At 53.0% G+C, this 20,377-nt stretch overlaps 1 protein-coding gene across 24 annotated transcripts in view; it reads right to left on the bottom strand.

The window, feature by feature from the left end:
* The window catches only part of LOC100737108 (AGBL carboxypeptidase 4), a 1,252,169-nt gene that overhangs the window by 217,578 nt on the left and 1,014,214 nt on the right, over positions 1-20,377 (bottom strand). For 10 of the 24 annotated variants that reach the window (XR_014808345.1, XM_084965119.1, XM_084965121.1 and 7 more), the window contains 2 exons: positions 18,978-19,111; positions 16,572-16,956 (listed from right to left, as the gene is read on the bottom strand). The exons of 6 other annotated variants lie outside the window; for them this stretch is intronic. Coding sequence is in view for 13 of the 18 variants with exons in the window: in XM_084965119.1 (XP_084821245.1) it covers positions 16,572-16,956; positions 18,978-19,111 (519 nt within the window). In the remaining 5 variants the exon portion in view is untranslated. Of the gene's footprint in view, positions 1-1,899; positions 2,049-15,074; positions 15,465-15,546; positions 16,957-18,977; positions 19,112-20,377 lie in introns of those variants that run through there. 8 more of the 24 variants (XR_014808341.1, XR_014808340.1, XR_014808347.1 and 5 more) reach the window with 3 other exon arrangements.

Raw genomic sequence — 20,377 nt, 5'->3', positions numbered from 1 at the left:
CTCGCCCTCAATACGTTTCTCTGACCACATGTGAGGTGCAAACAGAAGCTGGGTTAGTTTTATAGTAACATGTTGTCAATAACCAATGCAAAAAAAAAAATATTGGCACTTTCAAGATCTGTTGGGCAAATCGAGGGCAAAACCATTAAATGACATTTGAGAGGACCATTTTTCTGCAGGAAAAAATGACCCCTTTGCAAAAGAAACCCTCATAGTGCTCAGAAACTGTCCATCAGTCTTCAAAGCAAAAGAGAAACAGACTTCTCTTGGAAGCTACTTTAAGAAAAAGCCTTTGCGTTCCACAGGGTGAACATGACCAAAACGAAATAAACAAATACAGAAGAGTATTTCCGTTCTCTCCAGCTGGGCAAGGGTCACCGAACTGAGACACACAGCTTGAGTCTTTACAGGTCTATGGCGAGCACCAATCTGATCCCACCGGCACAGACAGGGACAATGAGGTGCAGAGAAGGGACACCCCCACCCAGAACCGCATGGGTAGGACAAAGAGAGAGAGCTAAGCTTAAACCCAGGCTGCCTACTTCCTCTCTTCCCTGCAATGCGCTCCTTTTTTTTTTTTTTTTTTGGCAGCACCCATGGCACGTGGAAGTTCCAGGGCCAGGGACCAAACCTGCGCCACAACAGCAACCCACGCCACAGCAATGATAACACCGGATCCTTAACCTGCTGTGCCACCAAGGAACCCCCATTTTTTTTTTTTTTTGCAAAGCAGACTCTTAAAGCCTGCTGGGTGCAGCAAGGCAAGGCAGAAGGGGCCCATGGCCTGGGTCCTCAGTTCTGTCTTGGCAGGGGAGGACGTACTTTGTGGGAAATGAGGGCAGCAAACCCAAAAGAGCCCTACAGACTACTAATAGGTCTCATTTCCTCAGCTGGATAATATCTGCTGGGCTCAGTCCAGCCAGTTGCAGGGACATACCTGGACAAACCCAAATAAAACAACCTTGTCTTTCTCATCAACCCACTGGGGAACGATACTGGCTAGACAGGGACCTTTGGAAGCATAAGGCAAGAAAAACAGACCGATACAGATGAGGCTCTGGGAGAACGAGAGGTGATGTGTATAATGTATGCCATGGTGGCAAAGAATATTCTAGTGAGACCGCATTTGACGGTGCCTAGACAAAGGGGTCCAATCTATTTCCTCCAAAACAAATGCATGTGGCCGTTGGAAGAATACTAGCAAGTCTCCTCCCTGCCTGCTGCGAGATCATGGGGCTTTAAGACTCCCAAAGGCTATTCCACTACCTTCACCCCGTACCAATATAACCATTAACAGTGCTTAAGTTTTCTTTCATAATTTCTTTTCAAGAGTCTTACAAAAGAGTCTTAGGAGTCATATGTGGTCCTAGGACTGTGGGCTATCCACACTAAATGGCTAAATGCACCACTTGCAAGCAGCTTAGGGGCAAGGAGCGTGGCCCATTCATCTCTGCACCCCTGGCATTTAGCACAGGGCTTAGAACACATTAAGTACTTTTTAAAGAGTGAACAGATAAATACGGAGGCATATCCATATCTGTCAGTCAGATATTTCACGTCTAGATCGCCTTATAAATTTTATGCATCTGGTTCCATCAAATGATCATAAATAAATCTTTCTCGATAATACGCTATTTTTAAATGTCAGTTTTGGTTTACAGTTGCTTTGACCCAACATTTACCATACCAAAAAAAAAAAAAAAGAGAGAGAGAAAAAGGGAAAGTCCTAGTAAAGCTCCACTAGTCATAACACACAGATGCTGGAAGCAGTTACTCGGGGCTCGGCCAGGAGGCCGAGGGTCAGGCTGGGTCTCGGAAAGCTGGCTCCCACCGCACTCTCCACCTTCTCGCTGACTAACCGACACTTGCAGGGAATGGATAGTGAGCTTGAAACACTACCTTGCCATTGTCTAGGATATACTTGTCCATGACAGGTGCAGGAGCGGGGTAATAGGACGACGTGTTTGCTTCCTCACTGAAAGTGCTCCGTAACTCCGGCTCTGGCTCGAGACATTCTGACTTTACTTTTTCCAAGTCAATGGCAGGACCTAGGCAGTTAAGAAAAGAGATCTGTCTAGAACTCCAAGGAAAATAAAAGACAAGTATTTTTAACTACGCATCTATCAGCACATAGTGGCACCCACAAAAATATGCTGGATTATTTTTGTCCGTTGGACTACACTTAAACCCAAGCCTGAAAATAACATGAGGTATGGACGTCACAAGGGGAAAAGGGGGGTCACTGGAAGACGAGAATGGACCAGACTCTAATTAAGCGTGAATGAGAAGCAGGCTTCTAGGGTGTCGCTGTCTGTCTGAATGAAAATGCAGGGGATCGACTTCCTGTGCAGAAAAGAGGTCCTGTTAACACTGGGGTGGAGAATGGGCGGCAAGAACTGCCCTATGCAAACTGTGTATTTGCCAAAACCCCGTCTCCGAAGCCTACGTGAAACAGGTCACAGCAGAAGACAGGAAAGCGGCAGGGAGAAATGCAAAGGCCTCCCCCTCCCAAGGCCTAGGATCTAGACAGGAGCCTTTCAACCAAGAAATTAAAATACAATACAGATTAAGTCCCTTGATTGCCTGAACCAGCAGCTACCCTGATTTTTATTTTAATGCAATCAACACAAATTATGTACGGTTTAAACAGTGAAAGGCAGCTAGGCAAATGGTGATTTCTAAGGGGGATATTTTTTTTTCTCCTCGAGCTTTTAAAAATGGTGGACTATTTTTTAAATCACCTATTGTGCCGTGCCCTGATTACCAAAGGGCAGAGAAACAGGATGAAAACGAGTCAGTAAGGCCGAATGACTTGACTAACTTTTGCAGGGGAGCAACTCCAAAGGCCAACGGAGAGTCCGGCCTCCTGGAAGCTCTCCCGATGGCGAAAACTTCCGAAGGTGGACTGGGATGGGAAGCAAAGCTGGGCCCCAGGGCTGTGCACAGAACTTAGGTAAACAAGGAGTTTCATGGTCCAAGCTTCCGGTATCTTAATCGCCATGAGCCACTTGGTGCAGAACTGCCTGTGCACTAAAGCCTCACCGACAACCTGGCTACCATTCTATGTTCCACCGCCACACCCTTGCTTTGGCGGGTGGTCGTGAAGGTACTGGTGATTTTGCTGCTAAAATGCGTCACGACAGGCCTTTCCGGAACAAGGGTATCATTCCTGAGTTGCGGCGGCTGCCACCTGCAAGACAGAATCTCTGCAGACGTCGGTGATGGAAGGCGGTGCACAAAGCTGACGGCAGCGCGGCGGGGGGTAAACCGTGGAAGCACAAGGTGGCAGCGCCAAGGACCGAGAGCCTCATGACGGTCCTGACTGCATTTCCCGATACCGCGCCACCTACCCAAGAGCTGGGCCGAGGGCTTATTCTTCTTTGCCCCCAGCACCTGGCATGAGTAGGTGCTCTCTGAATGTTTGCTAAACCAATGCCAACGATGAATGAGTAATTCTAAGGTTTCGGAAGCACAGGTCAAAGTTTCTCCTCTCTCTGTGAGGGATCGAGGTTGAATTTCTGAGATATAACCAAACTGAAGGGGAGCATTTGAGGTTTGCTTAGATCAGGGAAGAAATAATTACTTCAGTTTTGCTGAAGGGCCTGGCCGAGGTGGCATGGAAGGTCCCTTCCTGCTCTGACATTCGGCGACAGGAAAAAGGATGGGGCCGAGAGGAGGCAGTGGATGCAGCCACAGGCAAGGTAAAGTCTCTCCTCTAAAGCCTCCTTGTCCTTCCATGAGAGGAAGACGCTGGACAAGAGACGAATCCACCTGAGCTCTGGCTTCAGGCTGGTTCTCTCACATCCATTTCAACACGGGCCGTCAGAGAGATCCCCGTACGACCAGGTGCGTCCTCACCCCCAGAATCAAGTCGCACCCCACAGCCTTCCTAACGCCTCCTCTCCGGAGCTCACTTCCTGCTCTCCCCACACTGGCTTCTGCTCCGATGCTGTGTTGACCGCAGCCTCTGGGCCTTTGGAGGTGCTATTGTTTTGGCCTTGAACTCCAGCTCCTCTGCCTGCCAAGGCCCAGGTCAGAACAGAATTTAGGTGCCGCCCAGAGTTCCGGTGTCTCCTCTGTGAAGAATCATACTTGCAACTGTCTACCCATCTGCCTGTTGTCCACAACAAACTGTGAGGCTCTCAAAGGGCAAAATTTCATTCTTTGCAACCTTGGCACCTAGGCAACACCTGGCATCTTGCAGGCTGTCAGTAAATGCTTCATAACACAAGAGAGAAGAGAGTTGTGGGGGAGAAAGAGACTTACATTGGCTGGCGCAGAGTCTGAAATAAAGCCCTGCTGCTGAGGAGAGGTGCTGGGGGGTGGGCCTGGGATGGTGGGAAGCTGTTCTCAAAAATCTGTAACCTTTTTGCAGCCCAAGGGCTCAAAGTTAAGAAGAAATGGGAAACATCCAGCCAGGGGAACGGACAGTTCGGACGGTGACACAAGGACACCTACGGGCATCGGAAGGATCAAGGGCTGGGAGCAAGGGTCACTCCTCTGACTCCACCCCCCCAGCCCCCCCATAGTCAGACTCCCTTCCAAAGCGGCATGCCTGACCCTCTCCTCTCACACCTCCTCCCCTCTTGCTTCTCAGTCTTTCTGCCATTCCCTCTGTCCAGATCATTCTGCCCACAGATGCCCGCCTACTCAAACTCCATCAGGGATTCAAGGTCTGACTGAGATGCCACCCCATCCTTCCAAACAGAGGGGAGCAATTCCTTCTACCCCTTGGCTTGGAATCTGGAGACAGAGAGACCAGGGTTTACATTCTTGATTTGCTACCTGCTACTGAAGGGAGCTGCGAGCTTCCTCAGAGAGTCAGGCTCTGCCCTCCTGTGGGCCCCCTCCCCTAGCCATCATCAGATGCCCTCATTTACTTGTTTCTGTGCCCCCCCTACTAGTCGGTGAGGCCTGAGGGCAGGCAGGGACTGTGTCTTTTTTTTTTTTTTTTATGTCAGAGACCAGGGCTCAGCACAGTGCCTGGTTCAAGTTTCACCCTCAATAGGTAATTTTGCATGTCTGTAAGGATTTAACCTTGCCTCACCCGAGAGGCGGAATGACAGGGGCGACCTGGCCAGACTGAGGACTAGAGGAGCTAACCGCACAGGTGAAATGACTAATCAGACTCCGGCACAGAGCGGGTGCTCCATAAATAGCGGCTCACCCCACTGCTCTCCCTCACAGAAGTCATACGTGGGTGCTCGAGTCAGTCCACTGCTGATCTGTGGCCTCTGTGAGCCTGGGTCCGGCTGGTCTTCTCTGGCCCCGAGGCCCCAGCTCGGGTCCGGCCCAGAGCAGGGACCTGCGCTCCACAGATACCCACCTCCGCTCCTCTGCGGGGGTCTCCTCGGGGGCCAAGAGAGTTCTGTCAAATACCGAGGCTACTGTCCTGGGATCGCCTGCCTCTCAAGGACCGCTGTTTCCTAACAGTCTCGGTCAGCACTGTTTCATATCTGGTGACCGTCAGGGATTAGCCCTGTGCCACCACCTCCTCCGGCGTCACGTACAGAAGGCACCTGTGTCTTACTTAGCAAGGGGGACACGCCGACCAAGGGTTCATCTTGGAAGCAGTTCATCAGGAGACCTGGACGTGCACCCAAAGCTGCACGACCTGAGACTCGTCACCTCACCTCTCTGTGGCTCAGCTTTCCTACCTGCAGAATGGGCACTGCCAATTGCCACCGTGCAGGCTGAGGATGCCTCTGAGGGAGGCACAGGACAGAGGCTCAGACACAGGCTCCGAAAATGCAGATAAATGAAGGACTGAATCTGTGCGTAAAGCGGGCTGTTTAGGATTACAGAACCAGAGAGAAAAGGAACAAAAAGTGTGTGGTTTCTTTGGGGAGAGGAGGGAAGGCCTCTGCTGCTTTTCATTTAAAAGCGGGGGGGGGGGGGGACCCTTCATTGCAAATTTTAGTGGGCTCCACTACAATGTTGGCAATTTACATCTCATTACAACAAACGCTTCAGATTGCTGTTTTGCTTTTAAAAATTTCTGATGCATTGTTCTCCTTCAAACGCATGTGACCAAATTAGCCACAATAATAAGCACTTGGGCTGAGAGACAGCATCGCACGATCTGGTGCAGATATTTTAAGTAACAAAGGAACTTTTTTCATTTTGTGGGAAGAGTGGAATAAAAAAAAAAAAAAGGCCTTTTGATCCACTTCAGGTTTATTTTAGAGAAAATATACCTTCCACAGAGAGAAACCTCTCAGCTGGGTAACGGCGGCTTTTGAAAAAGTGTAAAAGAGAGCGCTTGTCTTTTCATTCAGTCATTCAGGAGCCCGCTCAGCACACAATCCCGACTGCACACCCTGACTGAGCCCTGTTAAGAGGCACTGGGGACCTAGGGCCAAGTGCGGCGTGGCCCCGTGCTGGAGAAGCTGAGAACGGAGCTGAGAACGGAGCTCCCACTACATGGCACACAGACAGCTGCGAGTTGGTGGACAAACACTGGCTTTGGTGCCAGAAAACCTGATGCGAACCCTGGTTCCGGGTTCCGTTTATTTCCTTGAACTTCTAAAGCCCCAGGGCCCGTGCCCATAAAATGGGAATCACAGCACAGAGTAAGGGGCTTGGTAAATGTCTGTTGGCACAACAAATAAATGAAATTATACTGTTCTCTGTTCGTGTCTAGCTTAAACGGGACGAATGCTAGTATTCTTCCTGAAAACCTTTCTGACAGTTAATGCTTGTGTTACTTCCAGGAGATTTAAAAATCGCCTATTTCTTCAAAATACGTATGTCTGGATGCTAAATACCATTCTGATTTCTGCTGAAACAAAGGGGCTAATAATAACAGATTTTCCTTAAAAAGTATTAAAGTCTTTCATTTACTTCTGCAAACGAATAGGAAGTTTCTTTGCCATAGGCATCGTTCTAGTTTCTTCCTAAATGCGAAATGAAGCAAGTCAAAATCCTTAAAGCATACACCGACTGTGGCACAGAGGCACACCGGACTCCGTGGGAAGAGACAATCCCCCCTGCTGAAAAGGAGCCCAGCATGGGGAGAGAGAGTGGCACTGAAGGAGGGACACAAGGGCCTGGAGAGAGAGTGGGGAGGTGGCCCGCAGCCGGCAGGTGGATCAGCCTCACGGGCCTCAGCACCCCCCGAGAGGCATCAGTGACTCGCACCTGCTGCCACAGCGACGCCTCTGTTTCTTAGCCCCCAGAAACCTCTTGGTGTTCCCAGGGAGGGTGGGGGCAAATCTGGCTCCTTCCATCAGTGAGAATCTACCAGGCACCTACTAAGTGCCGGCCCTGGGCCGGGCGGCTTTGAATAACTTGCAGTCCACTGGTGGAAAGACAGAGGCAGCAGATCACCACCACCCCGTGCGGCCGACAAGGGGAAGGACCGGACTGGGAGCAGGGGCCAAGGAGGGGGTGCCACACCTGGAGGAGGCCAGGGAGGCTTCCGAAGGATGGCCACGAACTTCGCGCTGAGGCTGGAGCTGGCTGGGAGGCAAGGGCAGGGTAGTTATCTGGGCACGGCGAGGGGGTGATGGCGAGCAGTGCATAACTGAGGCTCACTGACAGACCAGGAGCGGCAGCAGGATGATGGGCACCGGCGTGTGGGGGGAGAGCTCACCCCCGGCTCAGGGGTCCCGCCCGGGAGCTTCAGGGAAGCGGCAAGCTCCGACGGGAGGCTGATGGGGATGAGGTCTAGGGGAGGTGGAGCGGTGGTCAGGCAGGGGGACAGGGTCACTCCGGCCATGGTTCCTCGGGCCCTTCCCCCCTCCCCCCATCTCTGGGCAGAGGCAGGACAGGCCTTTCTGGCCCGAGGTCCTGGAATGGACCAGACCCCTGGGGCTCACGTGGATGCCTCCGCAGTGAGGCTGGGCGCTCAGGGAGTGAGGGGCACAGAGCAGCAGAGTTGGGAGGGACTCAGGGAGCCCCTTCTCCAGCGGGCAGAAGCCCAGCCAGACAGGGGTGGCAGCAGCAGGCCCAGGTCCTCAGTCGTGGGCTCAGGGTATTTTCCCCACTTTGAGGAACTGCAGGTGCCCGTTTCAAAGGACATATTTGCTTCTTCCTGAGAAGGAAAGCGGAGCGACCCCTGCCGAACAACTCCTAGGACCTTACCTCAAAATACCTATTGCGAAATCTTTTAATCCTGACACCCCAGAGTCAACCTCTTACTTGTTTCCCATCTTCCCGGTTAGCGTGGAAACGCCATGGACAGTCACTGCCCTGGTCACACGCTGTCCCCTAAGCCAGCCAACGTCCCTGGCACAGAAAGAATGCTCGTTAAACTTAAGCTGCATGAAAGAAGGTAATTCTCACGGAAGTCTTGTCAAAGCTACCTTATGACTTTTGTAGAAGCTTAAAGAGGTACAGTAATCCGCCAAAAGTCAAAAAATTCAGGGTTGCTAGAGCCCAAAGCCTTGGTCTCTCCACCACCCTGCATCTCTCCAGCTAACGGCAGTTTTGAGATTTCACAGGCCTCTCACGTGATGCCTGCCCACAATCTGGGGCCTCGGCTCCCCTCTGACCTTCCCTGACCTTGCTAGGGTGTCTGTGAAGAACTCCGCAATGGTGCGGGTGGGTAGGGGCGCCCCAGGATTCATCTCACCTCCAGCAGCTCTGAGTCTACCCTCTCCAGCTGGGTGGCCAGGCACAGCTGGGCTGTGCTTCACCTGCCATTCTGCCAGCTCCCTCCCATGCCACTGTCTGGACACAAGCAGCACCCAAATGGCAGGGATGTGCCGAGCAGCGGCGTCTGCCCTGCCAGACCGGCATCGAGGGCCCCAAGCAAGCACTGAATGCATGGTTCTGGACCCCACGGCTGGCTGGGTGGGCGGTAGGAATAGGTGGGGCAGGTGGCGTAAGGGCTGCCCTCAGATCCCTACGTGAGCACCCGAGGGCAAGAGCCACGGGAGGCAACGTTTCAGCCTGTAGCTAACATCGCCCCAATAAATCAATCCTTGACTTTGGCCTTGTGGGAGCACCTCCTTAAGGCCACGAACGCTTCCAGGGCTGGAACCCCATGGGATTCATCTTTGCTAAATGGTGGCTGACTGACTTGCTCGGTTCAGAGAGAAAGGGCCACTCTGAGGTCGAGGGAGGGCGCCCCTGCCCCCCGCGGTAAGGGCTGGGCAGTTTCTAGGTGCTCTCGGCCACCTCTGCAGCCTCGTCTCTCCCTCCAGTCCAGTCAGAAACTACTCGTGGTCCCTGGATAAGCCAGCTTCTCTTATAATTCCAAACTTTTTCCTTCTTCTTTCTCAGCTGCACCCACAGCATGCGGAAGTTCCTGGGGCCAGGGATCAAATCTAAGCCTGAGCTATGACCTATGCCACAGCTGTGGCAATGGCAGATCTTTAACCCTCTGCACTGGGGCAGGGGAGCAAACCTGCACCTCAGCAGTGACCAGAGCAGCTGCAGAGACAACGCCAGGTCCTTAACCTGCTGCGTTCAATTCCAAATCTTCACCAGGCTCTCCTGCTGTCTGAGACCATCCACTTCCTCTCCCCGAGCCCGCATCCTCGTTGGATGTTACCCACTGCTGGCTTTGTCTGAGGTTTGAAAACAGCTGTCGGGCACGAGCTGGTGTTCAGAGGGTCAGCCTGGCCCATGGGGAGCCCTTTCCCACCTCTCCCACCTCCACCTCCTCTGACCGGCAAAGCCAGCAGAAAACAAGCCTGCCACCAGGCCACATGGAAGCAGACGACCAGCAGGCAAAGCCCTGTTCTAAGAGGGAAACATGTTCCTATTCCGGCAACGGAGAGAAGCCAGCCGCTCCTTCACCTTCTGGCCACCTTAGCAGGAACAGAAGGACAGCCTGGAGTTGTCCCTCAGCCCCATTCCCGTTGCCCGGAAAGCGGAAGGGAGGGTCCTGGACTGTCCCGCCACTCTGCGATTAGCTCTTACACCATCAAGGATGAACCATGGCTAATGCCGATTCAGTCAAGAGTGCAGAAAGTCCTTCAAGGCGGAAGACGGCCCGGATGGCCCGTATCTTTAAGAGAAACAACTCCGCTTCCCCCTGTTAGACCTTCTCCTGCCACCCAGCGTATGCAGGCACAGGGCACGGTGGTTTGGGCCCTGCTCAACTGGTATGAAAGGCAGTGGTGGGTCGTGGACCTCCTGGGTGGTGGCGATACGAGAACCTGGGCTGACAGGCTGCCTCCCGCTCATCCTCCTCAGCCTTCTCTCGCTCAGAGCCCCACACTGGTGAGCGCTCCTGTGTATCGGTGAGAATGAACTGAGGGTTGAAGGAGACGGAAAAGAGCTTTGCGATACTCAGGCCCCAGGAAGGGAACCACGGCACAGGCAACGGAACCAGGGGATCCAAGGGGCGGCTGAGGACTGGGGAGGGGAGGACGGAATTCCGCCCAGGAAAAGTGGGTGGAGGGAGAATTCAATAAACTACAGACCAGTGAGCTTGAAATCAAGTCCAGGCGTAGCTGTAAAATGGACAATTCAAACAGGGTTTCTGAGGACTTACAAGGGGAACTAGCAACCTCCAGGAGACATCAGGGGTTGACCAATGATTAAGATACGCTAGTGTGGAGTTCCCACTGTGGTGCAGTGGAAACAAATCCGACTAGGAACCATGAGGTTGCGGGTTCGATCCTTGGCCTCGATAAGTGGGTTAAGGATCTGGAGTTGCCGTGAGCTGTGGTGTAGGTCACAGATGTGGCTTGGATCTGGCGTTGCGGTGGCCGTGGGGTAGGCTGGCAGCTGTAGCTCTGATTGGACCCCTAGTCTGGGAACCTCCATATGCCACAGGTGCGGTCCTAAAAATTAAAAGAAAAAAAAAAAAAAAGATATGCCAAGACAACCACATCTGTGCTCTGCTGTAGGACAAAGGGTGCCTGTGACGTGCCAAGCAGCATACACACGTTATTTCACCTGCATCCCCAAGTGATCCTGCATGATTAATACTTGTCCCCCATGTGCCAGCCCCTGGGTGGAGGTCTTTACCTGCATTTGCCCCTTCAGTCTTCGTAAGAACCATAATGGGTGGTACTGTCATTGCCTCTGCTTTATGGATAAGGATGCTAAGGCTCAGGAAGTTAAGTAACTTGCCCAACGAAATCAGACTGGAAAAGCTAGTGCTCGAAACGCCAGTATTTCTGACCGCAGCACCCACGCAGGCTCTTAATGACTGACCAGGCTCTCCTGCCTCTATAGGAGGTAGGCATTAAGATATCCAGGTTACAGAGGAGAAAACAAAGGCTAAGAAGAGTTAAATTATCTGCCTGAAGTCGCACAGTTAAAGAACTAGAGAGCTGAGATTCAAACTCAAGTAATATCCACTGCCAGAGAACACGCTGGCTCCAGCACAGGGGAAGCCAGCGGGAGGCGTCTGGCTGACATTAGCTGCCTTCTCAAAGGCACCCTCAGAGACCTGCGCTTAAAGAATCCAGCTCAGACCGCAAAGGATTTTAAAGATCAAAGCCGGTATTTTAACGGACCCTGGACAGAACACAAGGCACGAGCCCAGAGGGGGACAGAGGTGAGAGAGACCCAACTCCAAAGAGCCAGGACAGATTTGCAGGCCACAATGGCTTTCGCCTTCAAAAAGTTTCAACCAGCTTGTGATCCGGCCGACAGGGACATTATCGCTTCTTTTTGCCTTCTCCTCTCTCAAATGGAGATAATAATCCTTACCTGGCCTTGCAATAAGGCTGTCGGAACAGTCCAATGAGATAAAAATGTCAAGGTCTTTGAAGCCTGTGAAGTGTCATGTACATGTGAATTTCTCTTATTATTCTTATGCCTCTTCTGGCTGGAATTCATCACTTCTCCCTCCATTCCCCGACAAAGTGCACACAAAACCTGAAGCCATCGGGCGCCTCCCCCAACCCCCCTGCCCCCGTAGCGGCACTTGCTCCTCGGCTGGTTCTGCCAGTGTCCCGAGCACACATCTGCGCGCCGCCTCGGGCTGTGCGCATCTTGAAGGCAGGATTCCGTCTCCTCCTCTGTGCTGCTCACGGAGCCCTCTCCAGCCTTAGCTGAACTGACACATCGCCGCAAGGTGATGGGAACTAAGAGGGAGAGGGCCAAAGGCTGAGGCGGACATCGTGGCCTTGCTCTCTGACCTCGAAGAACACGGGATCCGGCCAAGGGGAAACCAGAGCTTGTCCGTACGCCAGAGCTCACCCCTGCCACTGGCTCTCGCTGTTCTGCGTCCCCTCATCCCCTTGGGATTCTGGGAGTCTGCCAAGCCTTGGTTCAATACACACCACTCTCTCACCCCCTCGCTCCTAGACGTTTTCAAAAGGGACTGTCTTATTCATTCCCATGTTTCTAGCACCTAACACAGTCCCGGCACAAAGCACACCCTCAATAAATGCTGAAGGAATGAAAGCATAAACGAATGGATACACACACAGGTGAACCTGTACTTTATAAATCAGAAGATCTTCATGCTGCTTGTGTCCTCAGCACCTGCTTCTCTGGGACAAGGTGAACGGGAAAGGACAGAAAAGGGAAAAGAAAATGGCATCTATTGAATGCTTATCATTTGCTGGTCACAGGGCTGTAGTCTTTACACTTGCCGCCTCGTGCAGTTTTGACGCTATCACAGAGGCCCGGCCAGAAGGGACCCTCAGGGTTCGAGAATGAGGTTCCTTCCTATCAGGGGGCTGCTTCCTGAGCTGTGATCACCAAAAAGGAAAGTTCTGTTTTACGGCGAGAAGACGTCTTTTGTGGGGGTTGGGCTGGGAGTCACTGCCATGCCAGTGACAATGAAGTCCAAGGTCAAAGAAGGGCATGGAGGTGAGAGCCCAGAGAGAGGCTCCCTGGACCAGAGGCCAGGAGACTCCTGGGAATAGGCCTGTGACACTTGCCAGGCGGGTTTCCTCATCAGCAACACAAAGGCAACAGCCTAGCACATCTTTAAGCTCTCCACAACTCCATGATTCCATGTTCGAGAGAATCTCTCCTGTGAAACTGCCTTGTGTTTGTTTGCGGAATGAATGCAAGAACGAATGAATGACTACACCAGTGAAGAAGTGAGTCATCCAGCAAAGTCTCTGAAACACCTCCTCACACCATCTTGCTGATGACCCTACCCTCCACCAGGTGGTCCATTACAGCTCCTGGCCACTAGGGGACGTGTTCACCACTCTGAGGTCCCCATCAGGCCCAAGAGGCAGGTTCCTGCTCTCAGCCCTCTCCCATCCAAGGTCTGGTCTGCAGGGACCCAGGCCTGGGGGAGTCAGCGATGATTCTTCCAGGCCGGCACCCTTCTTTTTAAAACCGAGCATCCCGACCTGTGGGTGATCCAGCACCCAAGATGGGCAAAGGTGCCCGAGATGGGCCCCTGGAGGGGGTGGGCAGGAGAAAATCCGCAAGTGCAGGCCTCTAAGAGCAATGACTGAGCCAGGTCCAAGGGCACAAGGTTGGTGAAGCCCAGACCACACATCAACCCCAAGCTGGGGTGTGCTGCTTAGAGGACATGTAAGGCCACGAATCAAAGACACCCCGGCAGTCCCTTTCTGGCTCTGCCTTGGTGCAGCTTTCTTGGCGGTGTGTACAGTGCATGAGTCTGGCTTTTCAGAGAGAAGAGTTTCACCTTCACATCTCAGCAACTTCCCCAGAACTCGTCACACTGCATTTCAATCACTCGCTCACAGGTTTATCTCCACCACGACGCCCTCCCCAGGATCTAGTCTTCTTTGTATCTCCCCAAGTTCCTGGGCTCAGGAAGCATGTGGTCCATGTGAGCTGCCTGAATGAACGAACACATGTATAACCCCTTTTCTCTTCTCCAGCAGAAGACCCTGAGAGGCAGAGAAGCTGGTTAATCTGCTCAAGGCCAAGCAGCTAATTACCGGCTAGGGGAGCCAGAGTTAACAACCAAATCGGACCCTGTCTTAGCCCGTCGACTAAATGGTGTGCAAAAGGAGCTCATGGTAAATGAGCATCACTGCAACGGCAGACGTGAGCTGTGACAGGGATGCTACTGTTTCCATTTCACAGATGAGCACATCAAGGCTCAGAAAGGCGTCCTCTGCCTGGATGGCTCCTCCCTCTTCCCACAAAAATGCATCCTTCAGGCTCCAGCCTAGACGTTACTTCCTTCGGGAAGCCTTTCTTCCTTGATTCCCCCCAAATTCGGCCCCAAAGCAGAGCTTCTGTCACTGTGCTGGCACTGTTGGTGACCGTTTCCTTTATCAGACTTTGAGCTCCCCAAGGGCAGGGGCCAAGGGCTGTATCTCGGCTCCATTGAACTTTAATCACCAGGCAAAATGCCTGGCACTCAGCGGAGACCAGGAGACCTCCTTCTGGGGAAGAAAGGCGGGAAGGAGGGAAGAAAGCAAGGAAAGAAGGTTCCCAAAGCTACAGAGTTGGGAAGTGGGAAAGTTGGGTTTGAATCCAGGCCTGCCTGATTCCAAAGACTAGACTAGACCACATCCATGAAAACATACAAACTCCCCTTGGGGTAGAGACCCTTTGATTATATTCTTGTGGATTCATCTTAGAAGTTGGCACATTATCATTCTCTGGTTAACAAGTGCGAATCAATGGACTTGAAGCTTTCACGAGTCAGGGATAGCTGGTATGATTTTCTGGGAGGCCCACGGTCCCCGCACACAGAGGGCACTGCCTGTGGTGGGTGCTGTCTGCATACTTATGGCTTGAACTGATTTATATTCAGTCCATGCCATTGTGACGACGACAGGGTCTCAGGTCAGAGAGGAGCCGGCCATTGGCCATCCAAACGGCATTCCAGGCCGGTGGGGTGGGAGTGCACCGAAACTGTGGCGAGGGCCAAGTTCGGCCAAGTGTTTTAAGACGAAAGAGGACATACGGATACACAATGAGTGTCTTATTGCCCCACAGGATCAGGAGTGGCTTCTGGAGTTTAAACTCAGCTCACGATGGTACCAAGCAGGCAGTTTCCCTGGGAGTCGAAATAATGATGCAGACAGAGTGTTGGTTGTTAGGATGCTGGCTCCCCCCCACCCCCCGCCACCTCACAAGACGTTCACAAAAGGCGCAGCCCACGGAGTGCCGTGAAAATAAAGACGACTTATATGGAGACCAAGAGACGCTCTTCTCCCTGAAAAATCTCAGTTCTCTCCCCACTCCCACCCTAAGATCAAGGCAGCTTTCACACATTTTTACAGTTAGGGTTTCTCTGGGAGATTTTATTTTGATAAAGAACATTAATGACTTTTTACGATGCACCTCACATGACCTTCAGTGTCCCTGTGCCCCCAGGCGCTATGACTTGGGAGACGGGCCACGACCAAGGCAGGGCTGGGGAGTGGGGACACTGCAGCCTAGGAATCAGGGATGTGGTCGGCGGTGAGCCCTGCCTCTGCCTCCCCAGGTGACTCTGGGTAAGTCCCAACCCCCCTTCCCTTCTTTGTGACCAGGGCACGAGAAGGCCTCTTGCTGACTCCCTGGGCCGCCCTCAAGATGGACTGAGACACTGCCTTGGAGACGTCCTGTAGGCAGCGAAAGGCGCTACAGATGTGAGCGAGGTCGGGTAAGAACACATGTACCTAAAAATCCAAGAGGAACGAGGCTTTACACATCCATCTGTTATCTGACAGCACAAGGCTTCCTGCCTGGGCACAACGTTACCTTTGATTTCAACTTTGGGGACAGCGCTTTGGCTCCCAGACGAGACCATCCCTTCCTGGAGCCAGGACACAGGCACAGGGTCATCACCGACCGTCCTGAGGGGATGCGGAGGCTGTGGACTTGGGTGACACTGATTTGCTCCAGGCCGACTGGCCTCTGCCTCTTACACTTCTGGATGCCTGTGTTCTGAAAGGGGGGTTCTATCTTTCCCTTTCAGGCTGGCAGCATGTCCCCTGCTGGCAAGGCCACTGCCTTTCAGATCCCCCCCGACTCTTGCAGCTAAACCACATGAGAGGAGAAAATCTAGAGTCCTGGTGTGTGGGAATCGGTTGCAATGAAAGAGCTCGTTAAGTTATGCCATGAGCAAACCAAAGGTGTTCGACACACGTTTACAGGAATCTTCCTAAGGCCCCGTGCCTCTCTGCTCAAAACCTTTTTAATGTTTCTCCTTCCTACCAAGTCCAGACACCCCGGGGCTGGCAGAGCTTGCAAGGCCTCCAATCACCTGACCGCAACATTCACTCGCCCTTCGCCCCAGGGGTAGCTGTGCCCTCCGCCTCCTCTGGTGCCTTGAAATACCGCCCATCCTGCAAGGCCCGGTTCGCTCCTGAAGCCCCCCCAGTTACAAACTCCCTCTCTCCAACCTTGGAGCTCTCCTGTCGTCTTATCCACACGGCTCTCATGGATTCATCACTTTCTGACCTGAAGTGACACACTTTCCACGACCCTATCTGGCTGTCTTTACTCTCCTGAAACCCCCCTCGGGGGTCCCGCCTCTGGCCACATGAATGCTGTAGCGAGTGGTGGCAGCTCTGGTTCTCCGAGCCGCGTTTCACAGCGCTGCCCGCTGTGTGCCAGGAGCGCGGCGGCTGCTGTGTCCATAGGCTCCTATAGGGGGCACTCGGAGAGGGGCGTGGTTCTAGCCTGGGGAAGCTGCCTGCCGGGCCCGGGGCACCTGGCCTGCCTCTCCCCGTGCCCTCCTGGAGGAGGAGCTGCACCCAGCATCCCCCCGCGGGGGCACTCACCACTGCCCAGCCTCAGGAGCAGCACGTCCTGCAGCCTCCGGTTGAGGTCGCGGAGCTCCTTCATCTCGGACACGAGCGCCCCGTACTCCTTGAGCTTCTTGGCCTGCTGAACCAGCTGCCTCCGAGTCCGCTCCAGCTCCTGCTGGAGGTGGCGCATCTCCTCCTGCTGCTGCTGGTAGTTGCGCAGCAGCTCCTCATACAGAGCCCGGGGCACGGCGGCCTCCTCCAGACTGTCCATGTCCTCGGGGCCCGGCGAGGCCTCCACGAAGACCTCTTCCGGACACGTGCTGCGGCCCAGGCTCAGGCCGTTCTGCTTCTCCAGCCGGGCCACCACCGCCTCGATGCTCTTGTGTGCCACTTCGCTCGGCTTCCGGCCCTCGGGTCTCTGTGTAGGACAACGAGAATCAGTTCAGGCAAGGGCAGCTGGGACTTTCTTGGACTGCGGCTCAATATGTCCCCAGACAATCCTAGAATCACAGAACCACAGAACATGAGTGTTTGGAGACACGTGTGCACATGCTTAGTCAAAGCCCTTCATTTTACAAATGGGGAGAAAGCGGTCCAGAGTGGGGAAGGGTCTCGCCTGAAGGCGCACAGTTGGTGGGGGGCAGAACCAAAACTCTGGTTTCCCGGCCAGCATTTTTCGGGCTTCATCACTTTGCCCCTTGGGCACATATTACAGCATGACTGCCCTCCCCAGCTCCCCAGCCCTGCACCCCACCCAGAGGGCCCAGGCCGTGACGTGCTCACAGGGGGTGTTTGCAGAGAATCAGCGAGAAAAGTCGGGCCAGGCCAAGCCATCCCAGGGGAGTCGCCCCTCAAACCTCTTCAGTAACGAAACATAAACCCACCAGAAAAAAAAGGGGAGCATTCCACCACGTAAACTTTTCCTCAAGAACGCTTTAGTTGGGAAGGGCGTGAAGAACTCTAATCGAAGGCAGGAACCCGGCCTTGGTTCATCTCTCTCTCCACTGCCGACTCAGAACTGGCACTTGGCAGCGGGTTTGGAAAATGTTTACTTAACTGAAACGTTCAAAGACTGCTGCACTGGAAGGCTCTTTCTACTTAACTCCCTCCTTTTACAGGTGAGGAAACGGAGGCTCCGAGAAGGGAAGGGCTGCCCGTGGGCCGCAGACAGAGTCCGATCCAGGACGCAAAGCCCCACCTAGAGCACTGGGCTCCTCCCCCGACACCTGCGGGCCTCCCCCTGGACTCTGGCCAAGTCGAAGCTTGGGGAGAGGTGGCTACAGTGAGGAGGGTTTATTGAGAAGAGAATTATCTACGACCCAGGGGCTGGGGTTTCAGCTGCCTGAGGAAATTCCAGCTCTAGTGGACAAAGCTTCCGTTGAGGGGGACTGGGAGTTACAAGACCAACAGAATTCTCCACCAGGGCGGGGGGCTCGGGGCGCTCCTGATTGGGGGGGGGGCAGACAACTAAGAACACAAGATTTTGGACAACTTAACTGTGTCAGGTCGAGCCTGCCTTAACCTCAGTATGTTCCTGAAAATTCGGGGAGAAAAACACACAACAAAAAATGACCCTGAGATTACCTAAGTTTCACGACAAAATCCTATCCTGTCATTTCATCCTCTGGGATAAAATGCTGCTCGTCTAGATGAACTGATTTGTTAAAACTGTAACGATCATTTCGGAGGTCTGCCTGCATCACTACAGTGTGGCACCATCAAAGGCAGGGACCACGCCGCTCTAATCATCATGACCTCAGGAACCAGCACCAGGCCAGGTGCAATGAATCCATGAACTAAACTCAATTGCGTCCTTTGGACTCTGCTTTGGGAATGTCCTTGACCTGCGTCCAAAATCAAACTGTGGTCAGTGCAGAAGGCGTCTTTCTTTCTTTCTCCTCCCTTCCTCTGGGCACCCATGGTATAGAAAAATCATCTGGCTTATTGAACAAAATAGTCAACAGGCTTTACAAGGGATGGCTGGAAGAGACCAACAGAGGAGCACACCAAAGGCAATGCAACCTCAAGCAAAAGTTTTCTTCCAACCCAGGCCACATTAATCCCTCTGTGGGAAGCTGGCGCACCCCATCTCCTTGTGCGCCCAGCCGTAGCTGTCTGGGACAGTCTGAGAGTGACCGGCTCCGAACTGCCGCCTAAGAACAGCCACCCCGTGTCCTGGAGCCGACGAGTGAGCTCGCTGCAGGCCAGAGGGAAATGCACCATTCCAACCCTCAGTGGTGACGCCACTGCCCAGACGGTGCCAACAGGGAAAGGCAGCCGGCACAGCAAACGCATACTAGCTGTCCCAAGCCTCTCCCCACCTGCAAAAACATGGCCTATGACATGAGAGAGGAGAGGAGGCCAGACTGGAATTCTTTAGCTATCGCAAATCTGAACATGCTCCCGCATACGTCCAAAAAAAGGGAAATATTTCGTTACCTTGATGTGTCTAAGCTGTATATCTTCTTCCCCATAATCTTTAACCTCCCCATCTTCTTCTACGTGATTCAGAGAAAGTTTGGGGATTTTTATTTTCTTCTGCATCACACTGTTTTCAAGGTCAGATTTGTCTTCTAAAATGCACAGCAAGAGAACAAGGTTCATTATGAGTCAAGGTGCTCAAAATGCCCATAACCTCAAATGCTAGAGAACGAGTGAGGCCAGACCAGTTAAAAAAGAAAAGCACACAGCCAGACCTGTTCCCTCCCACCTGCAGGGCTTCTGGGAGCTGCACTGCAGATCAAAGTCTAGGCTCAAGGGTGCATGCTAAAAGCACCACCGTACAGAGCGCTGAAACAGTGCCCAGTGAATTTGCTGAGGGGTTTCCCTAAGTACTTCTTCAAGGGTGGCCTTTTATGGATTTCTAGAATCTTGGAACTGGAATGGCCCTTCGATTGCTATTTGGCTTAAACTTAGCCAGCACACGAATCCCTCAACAACAGGAAAACTCGGTGGGTTTCCGCCAGCTCAGGTCCCAGTGGGCACGGAAAGGTTGGTGGCTCTCCCGGAGGTGACGCCTGCACTGGTGCTGAGGCAGAGCCTCCCCAGAGCCCAGACACAGGGCAGGCCGAGGTAACACTGACCCAGGAAGGCGAACAAGTAACATTTACTACCTTTTCACTGGTATCAGGAAATGACAGAGCTTGAGGGGCTTCAGTGACTAAATGGTCCAACTCTTTCATTTTACGGGGGAGGGGCCTCGAAAGGCAGGGGATGGAAGGGGCTTCCCGGCGTGTGAGTCTGAGGAGGAGCCAGGAGTGGGAACCAGGCCCCTGGCGTCTCACCCAGTGCTTGTGTGTGATACAACGCACACGAGCGTGCACTGCAAACGACAAAGGTGCTTCTCAAATACAAGGGGTATTATTTCTCCTCACTTTCTCATTCTTTAAGCTCAACATCAGATAATCTGAAAGAGATGTTTTTTTTTTTCCTTCTGCACAAATCTCAGGCTTCATTTCCCAGATCTGCCTCTCGGTGTAGCTGTCAAGAGTAAAAATTCCAAGAGTAGCGTTCCAGAGGAAGAAACGTGAACCCGCTCAGGAAGCGGCCCCGGAGGTCAATGCGTTGGGGTCTTATTAGCTGGGCTTGAGTTGAGAGTCTGGTAGTTACTGCTTCTTATACTTTTCAAAGGTCCCCGCTGCTGTCCCCTCAATGCAGTCTGCAGCATGTTGCCCGATGCTGGATGTGGCTGTGGCCAGGTAACAGTTAAGTCCAGGGTCTCAGGGTCTTTATGTGTGAGCGTGTGAGCGTGTGTGTGTGTGAGTGTGTGGGTGTGCACACATGCACACGCACGTGTTCAACATGATCTTAGACTTGCCCCAGGCCAGGCTTATTCCCCT

The sequence above is a fragment of the Sus scrofa genome, chromosome 6 (assembly GCF_054392235.1).
Source record: "Sus scrofa isolate SSC_HxYL_T2T_F1_AM1 chromosome 6, Sscrofa_HxYL_maternal_Yorkshire_Landrace_v2.0, whole genome shotgun sequence".
Classification (NCBI taxonomy): domain Eukaryota; kingdom Metazoa; phylum Chordata; class Mammalia; order Artiodactyla; family Suidae; genus Sus; species Sus scrofa.
Note: the sequence above shows the minus strand (reverse complement) of the source record. Positions and strands in the feature narration are given on the sequence as shown.